Raw genomic sequence first — 26499 nt, 5'->3', positions numbered from 1 at the left:
TTAAGTGTCTTGTACACTGAGGACCAACCTATGTCTGGAGAGGGCTGAGGTAGAAGAGGTATCTGTGACCGCTGAAGCAGAGGTGAATAAGGACTCTTGGCTGGAGTTCTGAGACCCTGCTGGGAATGACTACCTGAATTCTGCCTCCTTTAGTTGCTGGTAATTGACCACTCCTTCAATCTGGAGCAAGCAAGCAGGAGGTAGTAAACATCAAGCTACAGGTAGCAGGAAGCTGGTATAAACATCACGCTACCTGGGATTTTTGTGAAGCAATGGGACACATGTCCACAAGGAGGTGGACTGCAAATGTGAGGCTACCAGTCTGGTGCGGGTAGGATCTCCTGGTGCTCAGTGGAACTGGGAAGGCCTCAGGAGGCAACAGGGCTTGCTTGAGGGATGGGAGGAAGCAGGGGAGGACACCTATCTTCTGCTGGTGAACAGCAAACAAGGGGTGGGGTGTAAGTATTACTTTTCAACCCACTGCCCCAGTTTAGAAAGATGCCTTAAAGAATACTTGACTAAGAATTGACCACATTAAATGTTAACAGGTTGGTTATTGTGTTAGGGGAAGGGAGAATGATTTAAGATTTTATGTAATAGACCTGCCTTCTCAAACAGGATATCTGGGTTGTCTTTGCAGGTGTTCCGAAAGGATCTCATTAGTGCCATGAAACTCCCAGACTCTCACCATGTTAACCCTGATGAATATTACATTTTTGCGGACACATGGAAACAAGAATGGGAAAAGGGTGTTCAGGTCCCAGCCAGTCCCGACACTATTCCACAGCCTTCTCTCAGGTAATTAGTCTTTAACATTTGATGTGCCCGGAACTGGACAAAACATAACATGAGTCACTGTCTCAAAGGATTTACATTTTAATTGCAGCTAACACTTGCTCACTTAGTATACTTAAACCTGTGGTGCAACTGCCTCGCCAGTATGAAAATCTTTTTAAAAATAAAATATCAATTTGGAGACATCAGTGGTACTTGGGACTGAGAGAATAGACCTGTCACAACTAAAGGCAGAAAGTAAACGTTCACTACTCAGAACTAGGATAAACTTAAAAAAACCCCAAAGAAATGCTTTCTTTGAACAGTTGGTGCACTGCGTAAAATGGTCATCTTACTTAACTGTGATCGATCAAATCCAATTCCGGATAGAAAACAGGCTCTCTGTAGTATTGGTTATATTACATAAATCCACCCATAAAACAGGAAAACATTCATTGTAATAATGCAGCAAACATTTAATCCACATCAGACAAGATTTACTCTCTAGCAGTAACTGATGTCTGTCAAAGCTTCAGAGAAAGGTAAGAACTTCCCAGAATCCTTTGAGGGGCATAAGCCTCCTTCCTAGCCACGTCCAGTAACCTGTTTCTGCCATGACATAAGAGGGTGAGAACTTTAACTATAATAAATATATAGATGGAAATGTTCATCCCCCTGTCTCTATGGTAAGTGTAAACTCAAGTGGTATTTTCTAGTCTAAGGCCCTTGACCCTGCAATTGGTGATGCATGGGTGGACATCTGTGTACTGCAAAGCCTCTTTGACCTTGGTGCTTACATAATTCCAGTCTTCAGAGTTGTTAATAATTTGTGCGCTTCTCCCAGAAGGTCTCTAACAATTTTGAAGGGAAATGTGATGGACCACCAGTATTTCTCTTGTTTAGAACGCTGACACTATAGTCCACTCTCAAGCAGAAAGTCTTAACCTGTGTGTCTCAGCCTAGCTATCTTTACAGGGCGATGCCAACAGCCCTTGCAGTCTCAAGTCTCTCCAAATCCATCCTCCTTGAGTTCGTAAGAACCAGACAGTCGAACTGGTTTGTAACCCCCAAAGGCATGACACCAGATATCAGAAGAGTTTGGCATGCACACTCTGTACAGTTTGCACACCAGAAACCTGCTTGTGCTAAAAATATACCAAGTTTACTTAATAGGAAACCTCCACACCCCAGTTTAAAGATTAAAAGATTAAAACAATATGGGGAAAGGGAATATGTACAAGGTAGACAGGAAATAAAGATGCAACCTGAGGCTTTACTCTTCCATTTTAGATAAAATGTCCTTTCCAATACAAGTATCACCTTTTAACCGCTTCCCAGCATATCCTCCAGCTATGGGGTGGAATCCAGTGTTCACAGATAGCCTCCTACTATGACTATCCCTCAGTCTCTGGACAAAAAACATCCCATCCCCAGCCTGCTTTTAAAAGGTGCTTTCTTTTCTTTCTCTGACCATGGTGATGACTCCATAGTAAAGGTTAAGATTTTGTCAGGGTTATTTCTAGGGGAAAAAGTCCTTCATAGGTTATGGGTAATAAACAAGAGTTAATAGACGTGGTGGTCCCCCATCACAGGGGTAGAGTAAAACCATAGCGCCCCTCCTGCATCCCCTCAGTCATAGAGGACGTAGAAAATAATAGAATCTGTGACCTCCATGACAATTTGTAGCCTTACTCGTGCTTATTCAGGGTGTGGAAATCCCCTTTTGATTTGGTATGCTGGGGATGGGATGTTTGAGTGTCTTCTAATGGTCTATCATTTGCATTTTTCTAGTCTGGACACGGATGGTTACTTGAAGCTTGTTCCTTGTAAACAGCTGGTTTAGGAAGGGCCCCAACCTGCTTGACTGCTCACTTCCCTGCTGTGAAGTATAGTTGAGGTTGAAGCTTCCCTTCAAATGCCAAACAAGTCAATTGACAAGGGCCAATTATCTGCTAAATTATTGGCCAGGAATATAATTTTTATGAAGATTTTAATCTGGTTTAGAAGGAGGCTTGAATAAAGGTGCATGGAACTTTATGTACATAACATCTTCTGCAACTTCATAAACAATTCTAAAATGGTCCAGTTGAAAACATATTCTTGTTAAATTAATTACAATTAAATTAAATTAAAATTAATGTTCATTCAAATTAAATAAAGACCATTATAATTTAGAAAACTATTCTGGAATAAAACATTTTTTTTTCTTCAGGGACTTTTCATGTATGGAAGAAACATTTACACAATAGTCTGATCAAATTATGTGATCTAAAGACTTTCTGATAACCAGTTCTCTAGTTCACTGAGTCTGGGCTCAATCAGTAGAAGCCACAAATCCACTTGGCAGCTACTGTACTTAACAGAGTTCCTGAACAGATCTTTTCATTGGAAAAACACCACCCTTGTGCTCTTGTCAGTCATTGGGACAGTGGAAATTAGTAAAAACTGAAGGTATTTTGCAGCTGATAGCAGACACTTAAAAATCTTGTAGCAATGGGACCTAACTAAAGAACTGTAGCTAACCATGCCATTTTTCTTAATTTTTATGTTTAGGGTTGTAGCAGAAAAGGTGAAGGAAGTACTGTATACACGACCTAGGAAGTACATCCATTGTTCCAGCCAAGAGCCCACAGAACCTGGTTACATCAATATTCTAGAACTGGCAGAATCTGTGTGTCGCTATGACTTGGATGACATGGATATCTTTTGGCTTCAAGAATTAAATGAGGAGCTTACAGAAATGGGTAATTTTTACAATACAATTTGGTGTGACAGACCCAGACTAGCTGGGTGCCATGCACTACTGCAGGGAAGACATGCTTAGGTCATGGGCTTTCCTTTACTCAGGAAAAGAAAGCAGTTGACCTGACTGCAGCATAATCAGGCAGGCACTTGGTGTCAATTGTAGCTTGCTGGAAGCTACAGGATGATTAATCATCTGCAGCTAAGTAAGGCCTGTGGTGCTGCTCTAAAAGGTCTACCCCAGGCAAGGAAGGGGGAAGGAAAAGAGCGAAGGACAGGAAGGTGGAAGTTTTGTGTGCAGGAGCTGTGTGGGTGTGAGCAGAGGACTGTTGAGAAGGTACTAAAGAAAAGGTACGGGGAGGGATTGTTTGGGGAAGTGGCGTAGGAAAAATCGGTCAGATTGAGAGTGGCAGTGACCCTGCTTGTTGCCACTGCCTTTAAGGTCCCCGGGCTAGAACCCAGAGTAGTTGAAGGAGGAGGGATTCCCTCCAACCTCTGCCTCGAGAAGCAAGATCAGGACCCCAAACTTATGAACTGCTCAGTAGGCTGTGGCTCCTGCCTCTAGTAAAGAGAAAAAGTAGGGGTACCATATTTGAACATTCAAAAAAGAGGACACTCCTAAGAGGGAGTGTATCAGTATCTACCAACTCACGTTGTATTAATGTGTTTTATTTATATACTATAAATAACACATTAATACAACGTGAGCATATACAATGAGTAACAGAATATACAACGTTCGTCTATAGTATACTGTGTACTACATGTCCTCTACATTGAGTATCTATTAAATAAGAACTAGAGTTAAGGCCTCAAAAATCAGACCCATCGCAGCCTGGGCACCCTGGCAGCTCTTACCAAGCCCAGCTCTGGCTTCCAGCCTCATTCTCCTCCAACCCCATAATCCCCCTGTAGCACCCCATCCCCCCCACAGTGCAACCTCTGGCACCACCACCCCCAAATCTGTGTGGCCCCAGCACACTCGCTGGGAGTCACAGCCTCACCCCCAGGGTGCTGAGGCTGGGGGAAGGGCCGAGGAGGCAGAGTCATTTCCCTGCCTGGCCCGGCCCTTCGCCCAGGGCTCACCTCTCACCTGCGGTGCAGCCTAGGCTCTGGTGCCCCACAGTGGTGGTAGCAGCAGCGTGTGACTGGCTGCTGTACCCCATCTGTGGAGCAGCCCCACCCCTTCCCAGAGTAGAAGGCAGAGGCTGTATGGGGGAGGGGGAGTTAACCCCTTCACTCTCGGGAGCTTCATACCCAGGCCGGCACGGGTAGCCCCAGGGACGCTGGGCCCAGTGCAGGAGCCAGTGACTCCCCACTTCAGGTGTTGCTGCGGGGTGGGCAAGGCTGGAGGCTGTGTCTCTCCCACTTGCACCCTGGGGTGGGGCTGCCCGGTCACATGCTGCTACCACCTCTGTGGGGCACCGTGGTCCAACCGCAGCCAGACTGTGCCCAGGACAGGCAGTGTGCAGAGCCGGGTATGTGGTGCCAGCTGCACCCAGCATTCCAGCCCCTGCCCTCCTGCACCTGCACACAGAGTGAGGGCAGTAGCCTCAGTCACTGCGCATGCTCCCTCTCTGGGGCCCCTGCGCCTCGTGCCCTAATGAGCAAACTCTTGACACCAGCTGCTCGTATTGTTACGGCCCGGTGTGTACGGGCCGGAGGAGCTATTTAGGGGTCAAATTTAATTGAAAAGCAATGAGCAGAGCAAAATTCCGGACATTTTTAGATTCTTAAACCCAGCCAGCCGGAGATTTAAGGACCAAAAAGGAGGATAGGTCTAGGGAAAAAACAGATGTATGGTAACCCTAGAAAGAGGCCATGTGGAGGGCCACAATGAGCCTCTGAGGCTAACGTTGTCGGCCAGTAGCGTGAGATCCACTGGGAATAGCTGGAGCTCTGCCATATTGGTTGTTTAAAAAATTGAGTTGGGAGTTTAATAAGTGGTCTTGTACAGATGAGTTTTAGAAGAAAAATGTTAGGAAAAAATGTTGACACTGTCAAAGTGTTTATAGCAGTCATTTGCAATATTAGCTTAAGTTAAAAGTTACAAATTACGTTTGTTGTTTTTCCTCATAAGCTTCATGATTATGTACAGCTTTTGTAGACTCAAAACAAATGTTGAGTAGGCTAGACCTAATTTTTTTTTTAGTTCCTAAAACTTGAAATTCCTCTTGAACATGCAAGCTTTTCTCTTGTACACCTTCTTATAAATATGCACAGTATTGCTACCAAGTGTGGACTTACAGTTTGACTTTGAGGAAGACTCTTTGACAGTCTCTGCCTCTTGGAGCTCCTGCCTCTAAATACCCAATAATCAGGATGTTGTGACTGATCTTAGCATGGCAGATCCTTTTAAAGGAAGCTTCTGTTACAGTGGATTTACGTTAATCAGAGTGAAGTGTGTGTTTAAGGTAGAATTTGAATGAAGGTAGGGTAATATGAACAAACTTCAGATAATGTTAATCACTGCTTGATAGCATATTTACCATTTTATTAAAAATGAATTTTTCACTGCCATCATCCTAATTGCTCTGGTACTGCATTATATGTGTTGATTTTATAATAATTTGTGGCATTTTGTAGCAATATATGATTTCCTAGATAAAAAAATTACTCTTGAGACTTTTTAAAAAAAATCACATTGTACCTTATGGCATTCAGGCTGTTTCTCTTCTGTGTGTTGCTTAAGTTGTGGTCCATAAAGTTACCATTGTTTAGTTTTTTACTCCAACATTTTTTTTATTGTTAGCCAGTAAACTTTATTAAACCAAATATAGCCAATGGAGAATAAACATTTTGTAAATGAACTTTTTTCATCAGGATTTACATAAAGATGAAAAAGTGGGCTCTGTTTCGGCTCTGTTTCTTTTAGTTGATAGAAGTGTATTTCTCTTGTTTTCTTGTAACTTGTCTTTACTTATAGATTGTATGTATTCTAATCCCTTCCCCTCTTGCAGGTTGTGGGACCCTTGATGAAAATACAATGGAGAAGACTGTAGAAGTCCTGGAACGGCAGTGTCATGAGAATATGAACCATGCCATTGAGACTGAGGAAGGGCTGGGCATAGAATACGATGAAAATGTGATCTGTGATGTGTGCCGGTCCCCTGATAGTGAAGATGGGAATGATATGGTGTTTTGTGACAAGTGTAATGTTTGTGTCCATCAGGTTTGTGTTGGAAGAGATGATTAAATTGTTTTTGCTGGTGGGTGTGTAATTTGAGCTAGCTTTAAATAGAACTTTGGAGGGCTTTTTAAGATCTTCTAAACATGGAGACTGCTACTGCTTGAAGGTAGACTTCTGTGCTTCTACAAATAGACTTGATTATTCTGTCTAGCACAGTGGCTATTATAGTGATATGGTGTGAGGATAGAGGGAATGGAGGTCTAATCCTAGTTCTGTCAAGCACTTTTCTGTGGCCCAGTGCAAATTATTTCCCCATCTTTAAAGCTGAGATACTTGCCTGCTTCCCAGGGATATTGTAAGGATGAATTAGTATTTTAAGGTGCTCTGAAGGTAGAAAGATGCTAAGCACTGCAGACCTTTGTTAAAAAACAGACAAGTCTTCCATTCTGATTTGGCCAGTTAATGGGAGCCAGAACATAACTGCCCTAAAACAAGACATCTAAAGCCCAATTTAGGCGCTTAAGGCCATGTCTGTACTTACCACGTCTGAGTTCGATTTTCTGGCAATTTGATGTAGCGGGTCTAAATTAAGACTTGCTATGTTGAATGCTGAGAGCGATTCTGGCCAGCACACAGGTACTTCTGTCAGTTGCGAGGAGCAGGGGAAGCTGATGGGAGCGTTTGCTCCTGTTGGCATCTGAGTGATGGCACCAAACCCTGAGTGATGCAGTTTGACCAACCTAACCCCCAGTGTAGACAGTGCTAGATTTAAAGGGAGAGCTTCTCCAGCAAACATAGCTACCGGCCCTCTGGGAGGTGGCTTAACACTGATGCTGTTCCACTATTGTAGTAGTGTCTTCACTCAAGCTCTGCAGCTGTGCCACTGTGGTAATTCTTAAGCATAGACACCATACCTGCTCCTCCCTGCTCAGACCCATTGATGGGCCTATCCTCCAAGAACTTACCTAATTCTTTCTTTGAATCCTGTTAGTCTTGTCCTTCACTACATCCTCTGGCAAAGAGTTCCAGAGATTAGCTCAGTGTTGTGTAAAGAAATATTTCTTCTTGGTGTTTTTTTAAACCTGCTGCCTATTAATTTCGTTTGGTTGCCCCTAGTTCTTTGCTGTTTACTCCTCCTTATAACCCTTTCCACAGTAGTCATGATTTTATAGGCCTATCACATTTCCCCCGTTAGTCATCCCTTTTCCAAGCTGAAGTCCCAGTCTTCTTTCTCTCTCCTCATATGAAAGCTTTTCCATATCTGTAATTATTGCCTTTTTAAGCTGGAATTGAAAAGGGTAAAGTAAAATATTACATAAAACGAGATGCTGACTTGCTACATCATTACTTAGGGAAGAGCTCCCTCTGTTGAGGTTTTTTAAAAGTACTGTTAAATTCTTCGGCTTTGACTTAAATTAGTTTAGTCTGTATAAGTATTCTGACAGGCTCAAAATTAACCTTTGTCAGCTCCCCATCCACCATGGGCACAGAGCTACTCTAGCCCCGTGGGGCCCGTCATGGGCAGGGGTGTTCCAGCACTGCCAGAGCAGTGCCCACCCCTTTGGGTGGCTGCTCAGGAGATTCAGGTGCCACCAGCTGAATAGCCAAGTGCCCACAGTTGGCAGTATGTTTCTATTGCTGGTGCACGTTTTTAGATAAAATTTATTTTGCACGTGGATGGAAAAAATTAAATGGAACACCGCTGGTGGTCTGTCTACAAGTAATGCTTTCGACATTGCTATCTCTGAGGCAGGAATGATAGGAAACTTTTGACCCACATCTGTAATAAACAGGGCCTGAGAGTAGTCACGTGGAATTAGACAGTTGTGAAATCTAGTAGTGTGAGACCTACGGCATATTTGTATATTAAAAAACGAGCATCTAGATCAATTCCACTTCTTAAACTTTGTGAAGCATGCATTCCTCAGAGTTGGAGGTGGGAAATGGTGGACCCGGAGAAGAGTGTACCCCACAGATCTAGGATGTTTCCACAGTTTTTGTTGCGCTCTGCAATACTTCTGTTTAAAAAAACAAAACAAAACTGTAGTTAGTAGTGTACAGCCAACACAGTTATGCACTTCAGTGGTAATCAAAACTGACAGAGAAAAGTTACTAGCCAAATAGCTACAGCGGAGATGGGTCAGGGAGGGAAGGGAGAAATCCTAAGTGACCTCCAAAACCTAGATCTGGAAGCATTTTAAATGGTGGTATTAATCTCACACATAATTGCTATTTATGCATGTAATTTAAATCAAAATTAGGGTTGGTTTTTTTTTTTTTTTAAGTTCTAGTTGGGATGTGTGGTGTGTTTTTATTTATTTATTTTATTTTAAGGATAGTTTAACTGTTAAAAATCCTAGTGGTTACTCGTACTGTGAGCTCTGCAATATGAGACTTATACAGCAGAGTCTACAGTGCAGCTGGCTCCCCGGGAGCTGGGCTAGGAGCCGGTGCACATAAGCCAGCTCCCAGCCCTGCTCCCAGGAAGATGCCCACAGTACAGAGCAGCATCTGGCTTCCCAAGAGCAGGGCTGGCAGCCAGCACAAACCGGTCAAGTGTAATTGTAATGGAAACGAATAATCTGATGCTTATCTGTTGACCATTTAAACTGTTACTTATCCCTAATTTCTAGAGCTACTTTGGGGATCCTTCAGTGTATAGTTTACCATATATTTTGCAAAAAAGAGAAAATAATTTGTTGAAATAACTTTTTCATCCCCTGACTGTTTTAACTGTATTTGTAGCTTTTTATAGAGAGATTATCCGAGAGAGCACAGCATCCAACTTTCACTGGCTTTTCATGGTAGTTGGGTTCCCAACTGCTCTTTTCCTCTGAAAGCCACTCACTCCATTACAATTCATATTTGTGTATAATGTTTCCATTCTAGAAACACTGTGTTCTGGTCTGTGTGTTTTGATGAGAAGGCATTACTTGCATCCATCACTAAGTGGTGTGTTTTGGGTAAGATTTGTAGAGTAATTTTTAAAAATGATAATCATTGATGTAGGCCTCTGATATTGTCTCACTTATATGCTGATACAGAGAGAATTTTCCTTTGTCCCAAGGCATGTTATGGAATCTTAAAGGTTCCCGAAGGCAGCTGGTTGTGTCGCACTTGTGTTCTGGGAATACATCCTCAGTGTCTCTTGTGCCCAAAGAGAGGGGGTGCCATGAAAGCTACTAGGACAGGGACCAAGTGGGCACATGTGAGCTGTGCCCTCTGGATTCCAGAGGTAAAACTAATTTATGTTCCTTTTATTACACATTCTCTTCCTCATCATTATTCTTACCCCTTATTTTGCCCCATCTTAATGTTTACTTAAGAGGATAATGCTTTAGTACTATATATTATTCTGGTAAGGTTTGTATGATTTAGAAAAATTGGACAATCCAACTCATATACATATAAGAATAAGCGGTGAGGAGTCCTGTGGCACCTTATAGACTAACTGAAGTGTAGGAGCATAAGCTTTCGTGGGCAAAGACCCACTTCGTCAGATGCATGAGACCCACTTCGTCTCATGCATCTGACGAAGTGGGTCTTTGCCCACGAAAGCTTATGCTCCTACACTTCAGTTAGTCTATAAGGTGCCACAGGACTCCTCGCCGCTTTTGCAGATTCAGACTAACACGGCTACCCTTCTGATACTTGACAGCTAAGAATAACATCATATCAGTGGTTGGTTGCCCCTTACTTTTATGTAGCCATGTTATAAGCATCTGATTGACTTGTAAGAAAGCATTACTTACTCATGGGGGAATTCTGCACAAAAAAACACTCCAAATTTTGCAGCTCACCGGTTTCATTTATTTTGGTAATTTATTTAAACTACCATACAGGAAAAAAAATCACAATAACTGTTCAGCATTTCCTAAACACATGAAAGTTAGTTACAAATACTTGGTTGGTTGGATTCATAACCATAGTGCCTCCTGCTGGTCAGTCTGAGAATTAGCTCAGTTTGTCAGCAGGGCACTGCCCAGTGATCGATGTTTCGCCCGTTTCCACTCTTCTGCCTCCACCCTCTTGACTCTAGACCTGTGTTGCTCCCTTGGTCTGTGGCATCCAGTTCAGGACACTGCCTTTCAGCCCCCTTTGAGGGGTATCAACAGTCCTCAATCCAGGTACCTGTTGTGGCCAATTTCAGCACCAAAGACTAGCCCCTTGCCTCACTGGCTAGCCACAGTCTATACTGGCTATACTGGTGTAGTGCAAAGGTGGTGCTAGGGGGGACCCAGGCCACCCACTACTCTGGGTCCCAACCCAGGGGCCCTCTGGCGGCAGCTAAGTCCTGCCCTCCTTCACTCCCCTTGTCTGCCGATGTTTCCTGGGCCACTTCCCCATAGCCCTTGCACTTTCTTGGCCCTTTTTAGCAGGGGCCACAGTCTAGTATGTACCAAGCTGGAGATTCATTCTCCCTGTCCCTGTCCCTGTCCCTGTCCCTGTCTAGCACTGCCTTGCCCAAGCAGCTTCTCCTTTCTTGGTCAGGGCCCAACTCCCAGTCTGCTCTGCTGAGCTGCTCCTTATATCCGGATGGCCCAGCAAGTTGCCTCCTGGTTGGCTCTTCACAAGAGCTTCATTGGTTGGGTCTGCACACGCTCTTTCCATCCTACTTCAACCTCTCCTTCAAAGTTGGGCAGTCACCCCATTACATCACAGAGCACCAAACACCAAAATAAAAGTGAAGTAGAAAGTTGCTTTACATTGCTCAGACTTCCACACACAAAACAAAAGTCATACGGTTTTGCTAATTCTTGTCCTGCACGTTTTATAAATATAAGTACAGCTCAAGATCTGTTTTAATCTAATCTTCTTGTGCCTTTCTGGCACAAGGAAAAAGAAAAAGCCAATAAGCGCACAAACTTTCCTAGCTGAGGATTCAGTGATTATCATTCATAATAAGGCTCCTTTACGCTACCCTGGCACAGTAAAGGAGCTTTAATTGACTAAGAATGAGAACAATTAATCAAGAGCCTGCCTTTTTAGTTGTCCCAATTCTGCTTTGATTCAAGGACAGAGCTTGCTACACACAACCCTAGGCCTCAAGCCCAGGATGGAGCAAGTTGAAGAGAGGGATAGAGTGAGGGCATGTGTTCACCACAAGCTGGGTCGATGAGCAGTGGTGGATCCAGCAGCAGTTGATTTAGCATGTCTAGGATAGATATGATATATCAACTGCCAAATGCTCTCCGGTCAACTCTGGTACTCCACCAGAATGAAAAGAATAAGTGGAGTCAACTGGACAGTGTCAGCTGTTGACTTACTGCTGTGAAGACACCATAGTTAGCAGATCTAAGTATGTAGACTTCAGATGTTGTTAATGTAGCTGAAATTGCATATCTTAGGTCAACAGCTTTTGGTAGTGTGGACGAGGCCTGAGTGTCTGTCTCTCTCTCTCATTCGTATGCAGTCAGGTGCCCAACCCCACTGTCTTAACTCTCTCTGTGGACAAGTTCACACCCAGCCTCCAGTGTTCCCTTTAAGTTGTGAGCTCCTATGGTTGCTCAGGAGAGATTCAAATGCTGCCCAGCTGATTTAGCAGAGTGCCCAAAGCTACCTTTTTGTTTCTATTGGTCATGCACATTTGCATATGCCTTGGTGCACATAGAAAATTTTATTCCATACATGGATGAAAAAGATTAGAAGGAACATTGCCTGCCTCCCTTCACTTCACCCCCTGTGGTGATCTGCTCTTTGCTGCTACCTGCTCCTGACAGATGTGCCCAAGCTGCTGCAGAATCTGCATGTGTTCCTCACAGATTTCTTTGCTCCCACATGTTTCTTCAGGGTAGCCAAGAAATCTGCTGAAGGTATGAATTCTATGCCTTGTGAATTCCCCTAGGAGTAATACTGATGCAAGCTATTAGTTCATGAGATGCCAGTACAATTTATAGACAGTTATTACTTAGTTTTCCTTCCTTTTTTTCTTACACATTTATTTCCTGATAAAATAATAAACTATGCATCCTCAATGTCATGTGAAGCTACAGAGCAACTGTTCTCATTGAGTGATTTGAATTTCTTTGCTCTTTGTAATCTTTTAATAGTTGCTGTGTACTTTACCTGGTTTCACAAAGCTGCATTGTAACAATGATCTGAAAAAAAGGAAATATTGAAATCAATGCAGTGTATATATGAATTCTTTCAGTGCACTAGTCAGTAATTTTTAATTTCCTGTTAATGTAATTGTCTGTGAATTTCTATGTTGGTTAAAGAATGTAATCAATGCTAAAGTAGCTTTACTAATTCAGAATCGGTATGTAGTAATGTTTTATCTTTCCAATTAGCATCTTTCAAAGTATCCTAAATGTCTTCAGAAGAAAATTAGAAGATTTATAAAATGGATGATAGTCAAAAATCTATGTAAAGAGATGGATTATAAGTCAGGAATGTCAGTAAAATGCAGGAATATAGATTTATGTAATTGTACTGAGAAGGGAATGACCCAAAAATTGTGGTGATGGAAAAGTGAGCCCAGATGAATATTGAGCTCTGTGTATGTTCCCATCTGCTGGACTCTGCAGAGCCCCACACTCTAAACCAGGACTATTCAACTTTGGAAGCCCCAGGGGCCACAGTGATACTTATGGCACATGCCGAGGGCCATAACTTTAAGTGTGGTGCATATACATGCAAATATATATATGCGAATAGCTTCTTTCACACTTACGGGGTGTGAATACAAAGGTTAAGGCAAGACTACACAATGCACAGGCCCCGTTTAAGTCAATCCTGCTATTAATAAAATGCAATATTTACCTTATTTCCACCCATATGACAGCACTTTTGTAAAACATATTGACAGAAGACCATTATATTGACTGCTTTTTTGTTTTGGCTCCCACCCATGGGCTGCATTTTGAGCCTCACGTAAACCCAAACCAGCCGTGGGCCGCATGTGGTCTGCGGACCGTGTGTTGAGAGAAGCCCTGCTCTAAACTCCATCAAGTCTTCGCGTTCCGTTACTGTGTCTAAGATTCCTTTGCCAGTTTAACAGATGCTGTAGCAATGTTGTTTGATTATACTTGGAAACAGGAACTCTGAGATTCCGTCAATGTGGTTGTTTTTTTCTTACTAATTTACTAAAAGATAAGATTTTTTTTTTTAATTGTCCTCATAAATGCTTCCTCCACTATTTTTGTTTGCAGGTTAGCATTGCTTGCCCAGAAAGGATGGAACCAATCACAAAAGTGTCTCACATTCCACCAAGTCGATGGGCTTTAGTCTGTAGCTTATGCAAACTTAAAACTGGTGCTTGCATTCAGGTATGTACTAGTTCTGCAGTGGCTTCCATCTGACTGAGCATGAAAACTAGAATTTGGATTTAAAAAGCATTTTTCATATCCATAATGCTTCATAATGGCAGTGACTCTTTCCAAATATGGCAGATGACATGTTCTTAGCAATAGCTTAGAATCATAGAACTGGAAGAGACCTCAGAAGGTCATCAAGTCCAGCCCCTTGCTCTAGGCAGGACCAATTTCAACTAAATCAACCCGGCTAGGGCTTTGTCAAGCCGAGACTTAAACACCTCTAGGGGTGGAGACTCCACTACTTCCCTAGGTAACCCATTCCAGTGCTTCACCACCCTCCTAGTGAAATAGTTTTTTCTAATATCCAACCTGGACCTCTCCCACCACAACATGAGACCATTGCTCCTTGTTCTGCCATCTGTCACTACTGAGAACAGCCTGTCTCCATCCTCTTTGGAACCTCCCTTCAGGAAGTTGAAGGCTGCTATCAAATCCTCCCTCACTCTTCGCTTCTGCAGACTAAACAGACCCAAGTCCTTCAGCCTCTCCTCATAAGTCATATGCTCCAGCCCCCTAATCATTTAGGTTGCCCTCCGCTGGACCCTCTCCAATGCGTCCACATCCTTTTTGTAGTGGGGGGCCCAGAACTGGACCCAATACTCCAGATGCGGCCTCACCAAAGCCAAATAAAGGGGAATAATTACATCTCTGGATCTGCTAGCAATGCTCCTCTTAATGCAACCTAATATACCATTAGCCTTCTTGGCTACAAGGGCACACTGTTGACTCATATCTAGCTTCTCATCCACTGTAACCCCCAGGTCCTTTTCTGAAGAACTACTACTTATCTGGTTGCTCCCCAGCTTGTAACTATGCTTGGGATTCTTCCGTCCCAAGTGCAGGACTCTGCACTTATCCTTGTTGAACCTCATCAGATTTCTTGTGGCCCAATCCTCCAATTTGTCTAAGTCATTCTGGACCCTATCTCTGCCCTCAAGCGTATTTACCTCTCCCCCCAGCTTAGTGTCATCCGCAAACTTGCTGAGGGTGCAATCCATCCCCTCCTCTAGATCATTAATAAAGATATTGAACAAAACCGGTCCTAGAACCGAACCTTGGGGCACTCCGCTAGATACCGACCGCCATCCTGACATCGAGCCATTGATCACTACCCGCTGGGCCCGGCCTTCTATCCATCTTACCATCTATTTATCCAATTCACTTTCCCTTAACTTGCTGGCAGGAATATTGTGGGAGACCGTATCAAAAGCCTTGCTAAAGTCAAGGTATATAACATCCACTGACTTCCCCCTCTCCACCGAGCCAGTTACCTCATCATAGAAGCTAATCAGATTGGTCAGGCACGACTTGCCCTTTGTGAATCCATGCTGACTATTCCTAATCACTTTACTCTCATCCAAGTGCCTCAAAATGGATTCCTTAAGGATCCCTTCCATGATTTTTCCAGGAACCGAGGTAAGACTGACCGGCCTATAGTTCCCTGGATCATCCTTCTTCCCTTTTTTGAAGATGGGCACTACATTTGTCTTTTTCCAGTTATCCGGGATTTCTCCCGATCTCCATGACTTTTCAAAGATAATAGCCAAGGTTCCTCAATGACATTTGCCAACTCCCTCAGTACCCTCGGATGCACTAAGTCTGGACCCATGGATTTATGTACGTTTAGCTTTTCTAAATAGTTCCTAACCTGTTCTTTACCCACCACGGGCTGTCCATCTTCATCCCATCTTGCGTCACTTGGCGCAGAAGTCCAGGAGCCGACCTTGTCTGTGAATACAGAGGCAAAGAAAGCATTGAGTACTTCAGCTTTCTCCACATCGTCTGTCACTAGATTTCCTCCTTCATCCATTAGGGGCTGCACACCCTCTCTAATCACCTTCTTCTTGTTAACATGCCTGTAGAAACTTTTCTTGTTATCCTTCACATCCTTAGCCAGTCGCAATTCCATTTGCTCTTTCGCCTTCCTGATAACCCCCTGGCATTCTCGAGCTATACCTTTAAACTCCTCCCTGGTCACTTGTCCAAGTTTCCACTTTGTGTAAGCTTCCTTTTTGTGCTTAAGTTCACCAAGGATTTCCCCTGTAAGCCAATCCGGTCTCCTACCAAGTTTGCCTCTCTTGCTATGCGTTGGGGTGGTTTCTTTCTGTGCCTTCAATAAGGCTTCTTTAAAATACTGCCAGCTGTCCTGGACTCCTTTCCCCTTCATGTTAACATCGCAGGGGATTCTGCCCATCAGATCTCGGAGGGAGTCAAAATCTGCTTTTTGTTTTTTATAAAACAGTCTTGGGCATTAGGAAATTTTTTTGAGCAGAGATTTTTCAAGTATATGTGAGTGTGGGAGGTGGTGGTGGTGGCGGGGGGGGGGAAGGCATTAGGTCATAACTGTGCTGAAATCAGCAGGGAGATCTGTCTAGCAGAGTGTAAGAACATGAGAGAATGGCCATACTAGGTAAGACCAAAGGTCCATCTAGCCCAGTATCCTGTCTGCTGACAGTGGCCAATACCAGATGCCCCAGAGGGAGGGATCACAACAGGTAATCCTCACGGGATCCCTCTCTTGTCATCCATTTCCAGACAAATGGAGGCTAGAGACACTATTCCAACCCATCCTGGCTAATAGCCACTGATGTACCTAACTTCCATGAATCTATCTATCCAGTTTTTTTCTGAACCCTGTTAGTTTAGCCTTCACTGCATCCTCTGGCAAGGAGTTCTACAGGTTGACTGTGCACAGAATGAAGAAAAACTTCCTTTTGTTTGGTTTTTAAACCTGCTGCCTCTTAATTTCATTTGGTGACCCCCAGTTCTTACATTGTGGGAATAAGTAAATAACTTTTCCTTATTCACCTTTTCCATACCAGTCATGATTGTATAGACCTCTATCATATCCCCCCTTAGTCTCCTCTTTTCTAAGCTGAAAAGTCCAAGTCTTTTCATCTCTCTTCATATGGGACCCATTTTAAACCCTTAATTTTTGTTGCCCTTTTCTGAACCTTTTCCAATGCCAGTATATCTTTTTGAGATGAGGTGACCACATCTGTATGCAGTATTCAAGATGAGGACATACCAGGGTTTTATATAGAGGCAATGAGATATTTTCTGTCTTACTCTCTCTTTTTTTTTTTAATGACTCCTAACATTCTATTTGCTGTTTTCACTGCCGCTGCACAATGAATGGGTGTTTTCAGAGAACTGTCCACAATGACTCTAAGATCTGTCTTGAGTAGTTGTAGCCAAATTAGTCCCCCTCATATTGTGTATGTATAATTGGGATTTTTTTCCAATGTGCATGACTTTACATTTATCAACATTAAATTCCATTTGCCATTTTGTTGCCCAATCACTTACTTCGGTGAGATCTTTTTGAAGCTCTTCACAGTCTGCTTTGGTCTTAACTATCTTGAGCAGTTTGGTATCATCTGCCAATTTTTTCCACCTCACTGTTTACCTCTTTCTCTAGATCTTTTATAAATAAATTGAATAAGATGGGTCCTATGACAGACCCTTGAGGGACCCCACTAGTTACCTCTCTCCACTCGGAAAACTTACCTTTTATTCCTACCCTTTGTTTTCTGTCTTTTAACCAGTTCTCAATCCATGAAAGGAACTTCCCTCTTATCCCATGACAACTTACCTTACTTTAGAGCCTTTGATGAGGGATCTTGTCAAAGACTTTCTGGAAATCTAAGTGTACTATTTCCACTGGATTCCCCCTTAACCACATATTTCTTGACAACCCCCCCCCCCCCCCCCAAAAAAAACTCTAGCAGATTAGTAAGGCATGGTTTCCCTTTACAGAAACCATGCTGACTTCCCCCGACAAATTATATTCATCCATGTGTCTGACAATTTTATTCATTACTATAGTTTCAACTAATTTGCCCAGTACTGACATCAGACTTATAAGTCTGTAATTGCCAGGATCACCTCTAGAGTCATTTTTAAATATTGGCGTCATGTTAGCTATCTTCCCATCATTAGGTATGGAAGCTGATTTAAAGGATAGGTTACAAACCACAGTTAATAGTTCTGCAATTTCCCATTTGAGTTCTTTCAGAACTTTTGGGTGAATGCCATCTGGTACTGTTGACTTGGGGTCAGAGTTCTGTGTGGGCTCTCTTAGCTACTGGGACCAATCTCCCAGTTCATCTTGCTCTTCCATTGTTGCAGCAGCCACCAACTGGCAGTTACTACCTCTGTTGAGGAGGCTAGCAAGAGGCTGCATCTGGTGAGTACTGACCTCTGCCACCTCCTGAACCCATTGGTATTTCAGAGTGGCTCAGGGACACAGAGCCCCATCTGCTTCGTCTGCCACAGAGACCCTACATAGGGAAGTGGATGGGGCCACATTGAAGTTGTCCAGGTTCAGGAGGGAGCTGGGCCAGTTATACCAGATGCAGCCTTCTACTCTGATCTTGGACTTTCAGTGTGGCCCTATTAAGTTCCCTTGTTGGGGAGCAGTGAGACACACACCTTCCTCCTGTGGGCCTTGCTTCTCCCCCCTCCCCCGGTACACTTGGTCCCAAGGGTACCAGGCCCACACTCCTGACCTGTCTCTTAGAAGAAGGGGGGAGGGGCTTTCATGGACATGAATCTTGGGAGAGGAGTCAACAACAAGAAGGGAACTCTGGTGCTAGTGTCCTGCTCAAGACACAGAACTGCCTTGGAACCAAGCTATGGACTGTTTAATTATCACATGGACAGTTGCCAGAGATGGACAGAAAGGTCTCCCATGTAAGAAAATAAGGTCTAAACTTACATTCCTGTTGTAACAGAATGTAAATATAGGAGCAATTCCATGAACTCAGAAATAGAAAATACTGGAACTGTTAGCCAGATAACCCAGTTCCTTTCCAGTTTGGTTTTACCACCTATTCAGGTGTAAGATGTAATTAATATTTAGAAGTTGGAATTTCCCTATTTAAGACTGAATTGCAGTTTGTTATAACATGCACTTTTTAATGGGATTTTAATGTGGAAGAATTGACTTGCTTTGGGCTGAAACATACCGTTGAGTTTTTCAGCTGAGGAGTACTTAAGGCTCTAATTTTTAAAGCATGATGTGGAAAAATGTATTTAAAGGGGTGGGTTTTATGTAACTTAAGCATTCCTTGGTCTTTTTTTTTTCTCTTTTTGTTGTTACTATTGGCTGACTCTAGTGTTTCACTCATAGTGCTCTGTGAAAAGCTGCATCACTGCCTTTCATGTCACCTGTGCCTTTGAGCATAGCCTAGAGATGAAGGCCATTTTGGACGATGGGGATGAGGTCAAGTTCAAATCGTACTGCCTAAAGCATAGCAAAAACAAGCAGAATTCGGTGCCTGACGTTGATGAGAACCCCAAGAGCATGGCAGACCAGAAGCAAACCGAGAGTGAGAAAACTAGTTTGCGTGCCCAGAAACTGAGAGAGCTGGAGGAGGAATTCTACTCGTTAGTTAAAGTGGAAGATGTTGCAGCAGAACTGGGCCTTCCTAAAATTGCTGTGGACTTCATTTATAATTACTGGAAATTAAAGCGGAAAAGTAATCTTAACAAACCATTGTTTCCTCCCAAGGAGGATGAAGAAAATGGCTTGGTGCAGCCAAAGGAAGACAGCATTCATACCCGCATGAGGATGTTCATGCACTTGAGGCAGGATCTAGAGAGGGTAAGATTTGCACAGTAGAGATTTGACTACATACTTATAGGCGAGCTAGGTTCTTGCCTTAAACGCAGTGCTTTACATTTCCTGTAATGCTTTTTTTCAACTTTATTCTTATAAAATCAGAAGTGGGCTTTTTCTGAAAAGTCTCTTGACATTAGAGTCTGAACTAATGTGTAACCTTCTGCCAGAAACAATTGTGACATTGATTACAGCAATACTTTAAAATCTTTTTAACATGAAATTATTCAAAATGATTTTTTTCCACATGTTGACGTTTTAAAATGTCTAAAATGAGAATTAGAAGTTTTCTGAACGTATTGACAATTTTAATGGAATTTTTTAACATATTGTCTTATTTTGTGACTTTAAAAATGTTGGCATTTGATGGGACAAATTCTGATTTTTGAACAGGTCTAATTGTGCACCATGGGAAACACTGTGTTCAACAAAATGTATGACTCTCTGTCAAGAGATTTAGTACCTGATTCTGCTACTGTTACATTGGGTAGAAATATTGCTTAAATTAGTGAATGAAAGCAGAGTGCTGTAACACCTGAAATAAACTTAAAAATAATTATCCTTCACTTGAAGCTTACTTTAAAACTCATGATATCACCATGTCAGTAAGGTTTCCTAGCATATTACGTGTGCTATTAAGAAAAGCTATTGTATATTTTTGGAAAATGTATTACTTTACTGGAGCAATGTACCAGCCGGTGATGTGAATAGGCAAAGTAGTGTGGGATTTAAGAACAAAAAAATGTGAGTTCTAAAATCTGCTTAATGTCTTTTCTTTTTTTTAACCTGCTTATTTGTTCAGTTATTGCCAGTTTGGGAATTTGACCAATTGATTTGCAGATCACTTTTAACATAATCTTTAATGGTTTTTAAAAATCCTTGAAACTGAAAATACTTTATAATTGCATGTTATACAATAGTTGCTCTATTATAGGGCTTTACATGTACGAAGGTATTTTGTTCAAGAATTTGAATGTTAATGTAATATTCTTAACCACTTTTAAAAGAGAAAATTCTAAATTTCTTGTCGTTTTGTGTAGGTAAGGAATCTCTGCTACATGGTGAGTAGAAGAGAGAAACTAAAACTGTCCCACAGTAAAGTACATGAACAAGTCTTCAATTTGCAAGTCCAGCTCATTAATCAGGAAATTGCTGCAGGTAATCTATACGTATAAGATTATAGTAATTATATCTGCTAAAGATTCTGGCCTCTGCCTGGTCCATGTCACCATTATCATTTTAAACTCAGAAAACCTGTATATTTAATGAGTTTTTGTGAGTATGCACCCAATAGCCCATTTTCTTAAATAGCAGCACATGCACAGAATTTTCATCTTCAGAGTCATACTTCGGTTTTTCAATCCTGTCCTAGATATTTATGGGGTACCATATACAGATGAGATACCAATTACTGTGGCATCTAGGCACCACAGCTGTATTACTGGTATCTGTGTCAGGTAGGATGTAGGATTTTTTCTTTGGGTTACTATTCTGTATTCCCACTTTCCCCACAGTGGCTACATATAGCACACCACAATTTGTCTCTTTCTCCAGTTTAAGGACGATAACTAATTTATGGTTGGTAATTATTTCCTTCAGACAGAGATGGGGAGAATAACTGACAAATTCACACTATTCTCATGTCTCATATGTCATTTTATGTTGCAAACACATTTCTCAGTTAGAGATCTGTCATTTCTTTCCACACCATATAATGGTTTATGAAGTTAAAAATGGATAGTTGCTGCCTTAGAACTCATGTTCCAAAAACAGTTCTGTGCCTTATTTAACTAGTAAATATCATGAACCAAGACTGATGGAATAAGGCAGAGTATGTACTCCAGTGTAATTTATTTTTAATTGAATACAGAGGTCGTGCGTATTTGTAACAAAGTCTGTAATAGTTGAAAACATGTTTTATTTTAAAAACTACGTTACACTATACATCTGAAGTAAATTGTCCTTACAGAATAGAAATATTACATGTTTACATACATTCTGTTTGGGTACTTTGGGCCAATTTAATTTTTAATTCATGCCTAACTGCATCTTGTAGTAATTGGAAAATTAATTGAAAACAACCCTTAATGTGTACATGCATTTTTTGGCAAGAAAACTATTAACTAAGTTTAATGAAAGTCTTACCACCTTTTAAATACATCCCTGTCTGTTTTTTCTTTTAGGCCACTCTCTGACAAGTGCAGTAGAGAACACGCTGTTCTACCCACCTCCCAGAATCACCTTGAAATTAAAAATGCCTAAGTCAGCACTGGGAGACTGCAAAAATAACTCTCTGAAACCTGGCAATAGACCCCTTTCTCCTGACAACACCCCAGTTTACAACAAAAGGAGTATGCAGATGTCAAAGGAGTCATATGAAATAAAAGCAAAATCATATTCAAGGTATCAGCATGACAGCCGAAGTAATGGGTTATTGGCAGGGATTGGCAAGACTAGGAATGAAATAAAAGACTCTGGGCCAGCCCAATTACCAGAGTTTCATCGTGGGCAGCCATCTGGTAAACCATTAGCACTTCAAGCTGCATTGCATGGACAGTCTTCAATTGGGAATGGAAAAATGCAGCAAGAGAACTCAAGACTAGCCAAGTCCAACGGTTTAATGGGCAGGGCTGGAGATGTAACTCAGAGAGACAGGTCCAGTCAGACGTCATATGAACAAGAATCTGTGCTCACTGCTCATTTGGCTAGTCAAAGCAATTTTAGAAAATCTACAATAGAACATTTTAGTAGGTCTTTTAAAGAGGCCACCAACAGTTTGGTTAGGACCACAGAAGATCTGAGGTGCTGTGAAAAACCAAGGAGGCTTTCAACAAAGGAACGTTTGTGGAGCAAGCAGACTCTTGAATACCAGACAGGAGGAGCACCATACCAGGACAATGATGGGTATTGCCCTGATTTAGAGCTAAGTGACTCTGAAGCTGAAAGTGATGAGAATAAAGAACAAGTCAGATTAAGGAGAAGCAGCTCAGAGAGAGAAAGCCAAAGTAAGGACTTTGGTAGAGATTGTCACAATAGATACAAAAAAAATGTGATTTCTCACAGTTCAGTACAAAGGTGATTATAAAGCCCAAAGGGTAACTCAACCTTTGCATAATGCATCAGTATCAGTGCAAACCTAGGCATCAGAGGGTTTCCGAAAACAGTGCAGGACCTACATTAGGAAGAAATACAGTGAAAAAGAGTAGTTCTCATTAGTGAATTGGCTTGTGATTTTTAAAGAGATAGTCAAGGTTACGTATAGAAATCAGTGTGCTATATTAAAGTTTAACATCAGAGAGTATGGAGTAGTTTGCAAAACTCCAGGAGCTGCTGCCTTTTTTTACCTGATTTTGTGTAAGGCATTGTTTAAAATGTCAGTTTTGTGCTGCTGGGCAGGTATTAAAGGACTACTTGCATTGCTCTATAACAAGCTGTCAAAGACTTAATACACAAACACTGAAACTGCATTCCTATTGCACCTACAATATCAACCTGATCAGCAAAAACTTAAGCATGTGCTTAAAACTTTAGGCATATGAATAGTTCCATTGATTCAATGGGAGTACTCTCACACTTTATATTTAAAGCACATGCTTAAATTCTCTGTTGGATTGTGGTCCAAGTGACTACTAACCTTTCTGCGGAACAGGATGTCCATTTTAGAACTCCAGTGTTGCTTGTAACCTTCTGCAGGGTAGAAGCAAGCATCACATATGCTGCCAAACTCACTGACCTCTAGATGTGCCCCATATACTTTGCTCCAGCTAAAGGTTGTGTTTCTCTTGACAGTAATTCACTTTATTTTGTAAATATTCAACTTATAAAACTTCAGTTTTTTATCTTTGTACATAGTTGCTTGTTGTGGGATGCACTTGTAAATATTTTACCCAGCTAACAAGTACAGATGACTAAATTTGTGGATAGTGTTTACAACAGTAGATGTACTACTTCAAAGAAAAATGCTATTTGACACTTACATTTTAGGCAATCATTGATGATGCTTGGTTCCTCTTGAAACATGAGTTTTCACATATGGAGGCATTTATACCTGGTATGTTAAAAATAAGCTTGAACTAAATCATTTTATCTGACTTTAAAAAAAGGCCAAAATTTCCAAACCTAGAAGACTAAATAGGGGTTTAGGAGTTTAACTTTAGGCTCATAGATTTGAAAAACTTTAGTTGATCATTATTTGAAGCACATTTTTATTGCTAGATAAATCTGGACGCCTATGTAAGACACATGACTACATTAACCTGCTTAGCCCCCTCTAATTAGTTGCTCTTTCCCAAACTAAAAGTGCTTTGTACAAGTTTTAAAACATGCAAATACTAATATAACTTTCACACTATCAGTCCCATTTTGTTCTTTACTACATGTGGTTTGTTTGAAGAAAACTAAAATTCTCATTTTCTTAAGCTGCTCTGTTAAACCAAGAGTAATTCTATTGTGCGTCTGATGAAATGACATTTCAGTCACAAATGAGCAAAGCCCATTGTCCCACATCAAGGGCTGAAATGGAGCATAGGTATTGCAGAGGGCCTTTTATTATAGCTCCCTTTGCTTGGGGTGAATTTCATCCAAAAGGAAAATGCTAAACTCCCCATGTAAAGATATTTAGCAGAATACAAATAATACTTTGATTTTCAGCAAATCTTTTTATCTTATTGCTCTTAGTTTGGGAAACTACAACAAGTACTTCATATTATTAAACTTTGAAATGTTCCTCCCAATAGTTACTGGCCAGGGACTAGAGAACACTTCAGTAGTGAAATAAAAAATAAACCTTGCAGTTTTTCCTCTTTGCTTCATGAATCCTTAATTTTCTTTCCTTTCTTGATTTTCTGTATATTTGTGTAATTTGTCTTTGTAGAGACGTATTTTCAGATTTCTTTTGGTGTAAATATGCAGTAGCATTTTTAGGTTTCCATATATTTTAACAGGAAGTACTTTTTGTTCCTAAGCCATGGGTCATTCAGAATAAGTAAACTCATTTGTATTCTAGCTCTGATTCTTAGTTCTCCTTCAATATTTATTATTAATCCTTTTTTTCTGGCCACAAAATTGAGGAGCTTGTCTTGGGAACATTTATCTTGGAGGCCAGCAGAACAATCATGGAGGAAAATGGTGCTTCAGCAAAAATTCACGGTTTTGCTTTTTTGGGGATGTAACTCTTTCCAGTCTGGGCAATAGTTTTGCCATTTTAACATGATTTTAATAGATACATGAAGGAGCCCTTGGTTATTGTAGTTCTTAAATATAGTCCCCAAAGTGTACTTGCTAGTTTTTACTGTGTTCGGTGGCTAACTGTTTGAAGTATTACCTCTTACCCTTATTTGTTAATTTTGTTTTTTGCATTTTGTTTTTATATACAGCTATACACACACTCACACAATTTTCCAAGATGGACTCGGTCTTTTTCAGATGTCCCCTTTTTACAAGTACTTTTTTCATTAAATTATGAAACTGCTAACAGTCTCTTCATTTGTTGTGATTTATTCAGGGCTTTATCTTTTGTATGGTAGTCTGCTAAACTAATCAGTTTAACAAAAGTGATTTCACAACTGTCAAGTGCAGATTAATATTTTTGCATACTCAGCACTGTTTCCTGCTGAATTTCCTGAAAAAGGAACTCCAAAGATGGTAACTGGACAGAATACTTAGTTTATTAAGTTAAAAATGGATACTTGGGATACTGACTTCATACAGACCTATCCGATAAATAGTTAACTTTTTTATTTTTTAAGACTGTTGATTAATCAGTTAACTCACGCAATTAACTCAAAATCATGACTAAAATTAATCGTGATTATTAAACAATAGAATGCAAATTGAAATGTAATATTTTTGGATATTTTTCTACATTTTCAAATATATTGATTTGTTACAACACTACAATGTACAGTGCACACTATTTTATTATAAAAATTTGCACTGCAAAAACAATAAATAGTACAGGCAGTCCCCGGGTTACGTACAAGATAGGGACTGTAGGTTTGTTCTTAAGTTGAATCTGTATGTAAGTCGGAACTGGCGTCCAGATTCAGACACTGCTGAAACTGACCGCCAGTTCTGACTTACATACAGAATCAACTTAAGAACCCCAGGCGTCCCCAAGTCAGCTGCTCCTGAAACTGATCAGCAGCTGATTCCAGGAAGCCCGGGGCAGAGCAACTCTGCCTGGGGCTTCCTGTAGTCAGCGCTGGTCAGTTTCAGCAGAAGCTGACTTGGGGATGCCTGGGGCAGAGCAGCTGGGGTGCTGCCGGGTTGGTCCAGTAGTGCCCAGAGCGGGCGCTGCAGGACCAATCGGCAGCGCCCCAGCTGCTCTGCCCCAGAGTCCAAAACAAAAGCCTGGTCTGCTGGGGGGGGGGGGGGGAGGGGGAAAACACTAGCTGCGCGCCCCCCCCCCAGCGGACCAGGGACACGGGGAGCAGAGCCGCAGCGGCAGTGGGGTGCCGCGCCTCTGAGGCTTTGCTAAAGGCTTTTGCTCTGAGGCTTTGCGGCTGCGGCTTCAGTCTGGGTGCCTGTGGTCTGCTGGGGACGGTCCCCAGCAGACCACAGGCTCCCGGACTGAAGCCGCAGCCGCGGGGGGGTCCCGCGCCTCTGAGGCTTTGCCAGAGCAAAGCTTCAGAGGCACGGGGAACCGCCGCTGCTGCCGCTTCAGTCTGGGTGCCTGTGGTCTGCTGGGGACGGTCCCCAGCAGACCACAGGCACCCAGACTGAAGCGGCAGCAGCGGCGGTTCCCCGCGCCTCTGAGGCTTGCTCTGGCAAAGCCTCAGAAGTGCGGGAACCCGCCCGATGCCCCTGGTCTGCTGGAGACGGTCTCCAGCAGACCAGGGGCACCGGAGCAGCTTACGAACGGGGCTTTCTCGCCCCGACCTCCGGGGCGAGAGAGCCCCGTTCGTAAGTGCGGA

At 42.0% G+C, this 26499-nt stretch overlaps 1 protein-coding gene across 2 annotated transcripts in view; it reads left to right on the top strand.

Moving 5' to 3' along the window:
* Positions 1-25063, top strand: part of JADE3 (jade family PHD finger 3) — an 82817-nt gene extending 57754 nt beyond the window's left edge. For both annotated transcript variants that reach the window (XM_075916151.1, XM_075916158.1), the window contains 8 exons: positions 641-798; positions 3328-3518; positions 6477-6688; positions 9714-9881; positions 13798-13914; positions 19097-19570; positions 20626-20743; positions 21769-25063. In XM_075916151.1, coding sequence (XP_075772266.1) covers positions 641-798; positions 3328-3518; positions 6477-6688; positions 9714-9881; positions 13798-13914; positions 19097-19570; positions 20626-20743; positions 21769-22664 — 2334 coding nt within the window. In that variant the 3' untranslated portion in view covers positions 22665-25063. The remainder of the gene's footprint in view (positions 1-640; positions 799-3327; positions 3519-6476; positions 6689-9713; positions 9882-13797; positions 13915-19096; positions 19571-20625; positions 20744-21768) is intronic.
* The last annotated feature ends 1436 nt before the right edge of the window (positions 25064-26499 follow it).

This window comes from Pelodiscus sinensis, chromosome 1 (assembly GCF_049634645.1).
Source record: "Pelodiscus sinensis isolate JC-2024 chromosome 1, ASM4963464v1, whole genome shotgun sequence".
NCBI lineage: Eukaryota > Metazoa > Chordata > Testudines > Trionychidae > Pelodiscus > Pelodiscus sinensis.
The sequence above is the reverse complement of the archived record's forward strand: the minus strand, read 5'-3'. Positions and strand labels throughout refer to the sequence as shown.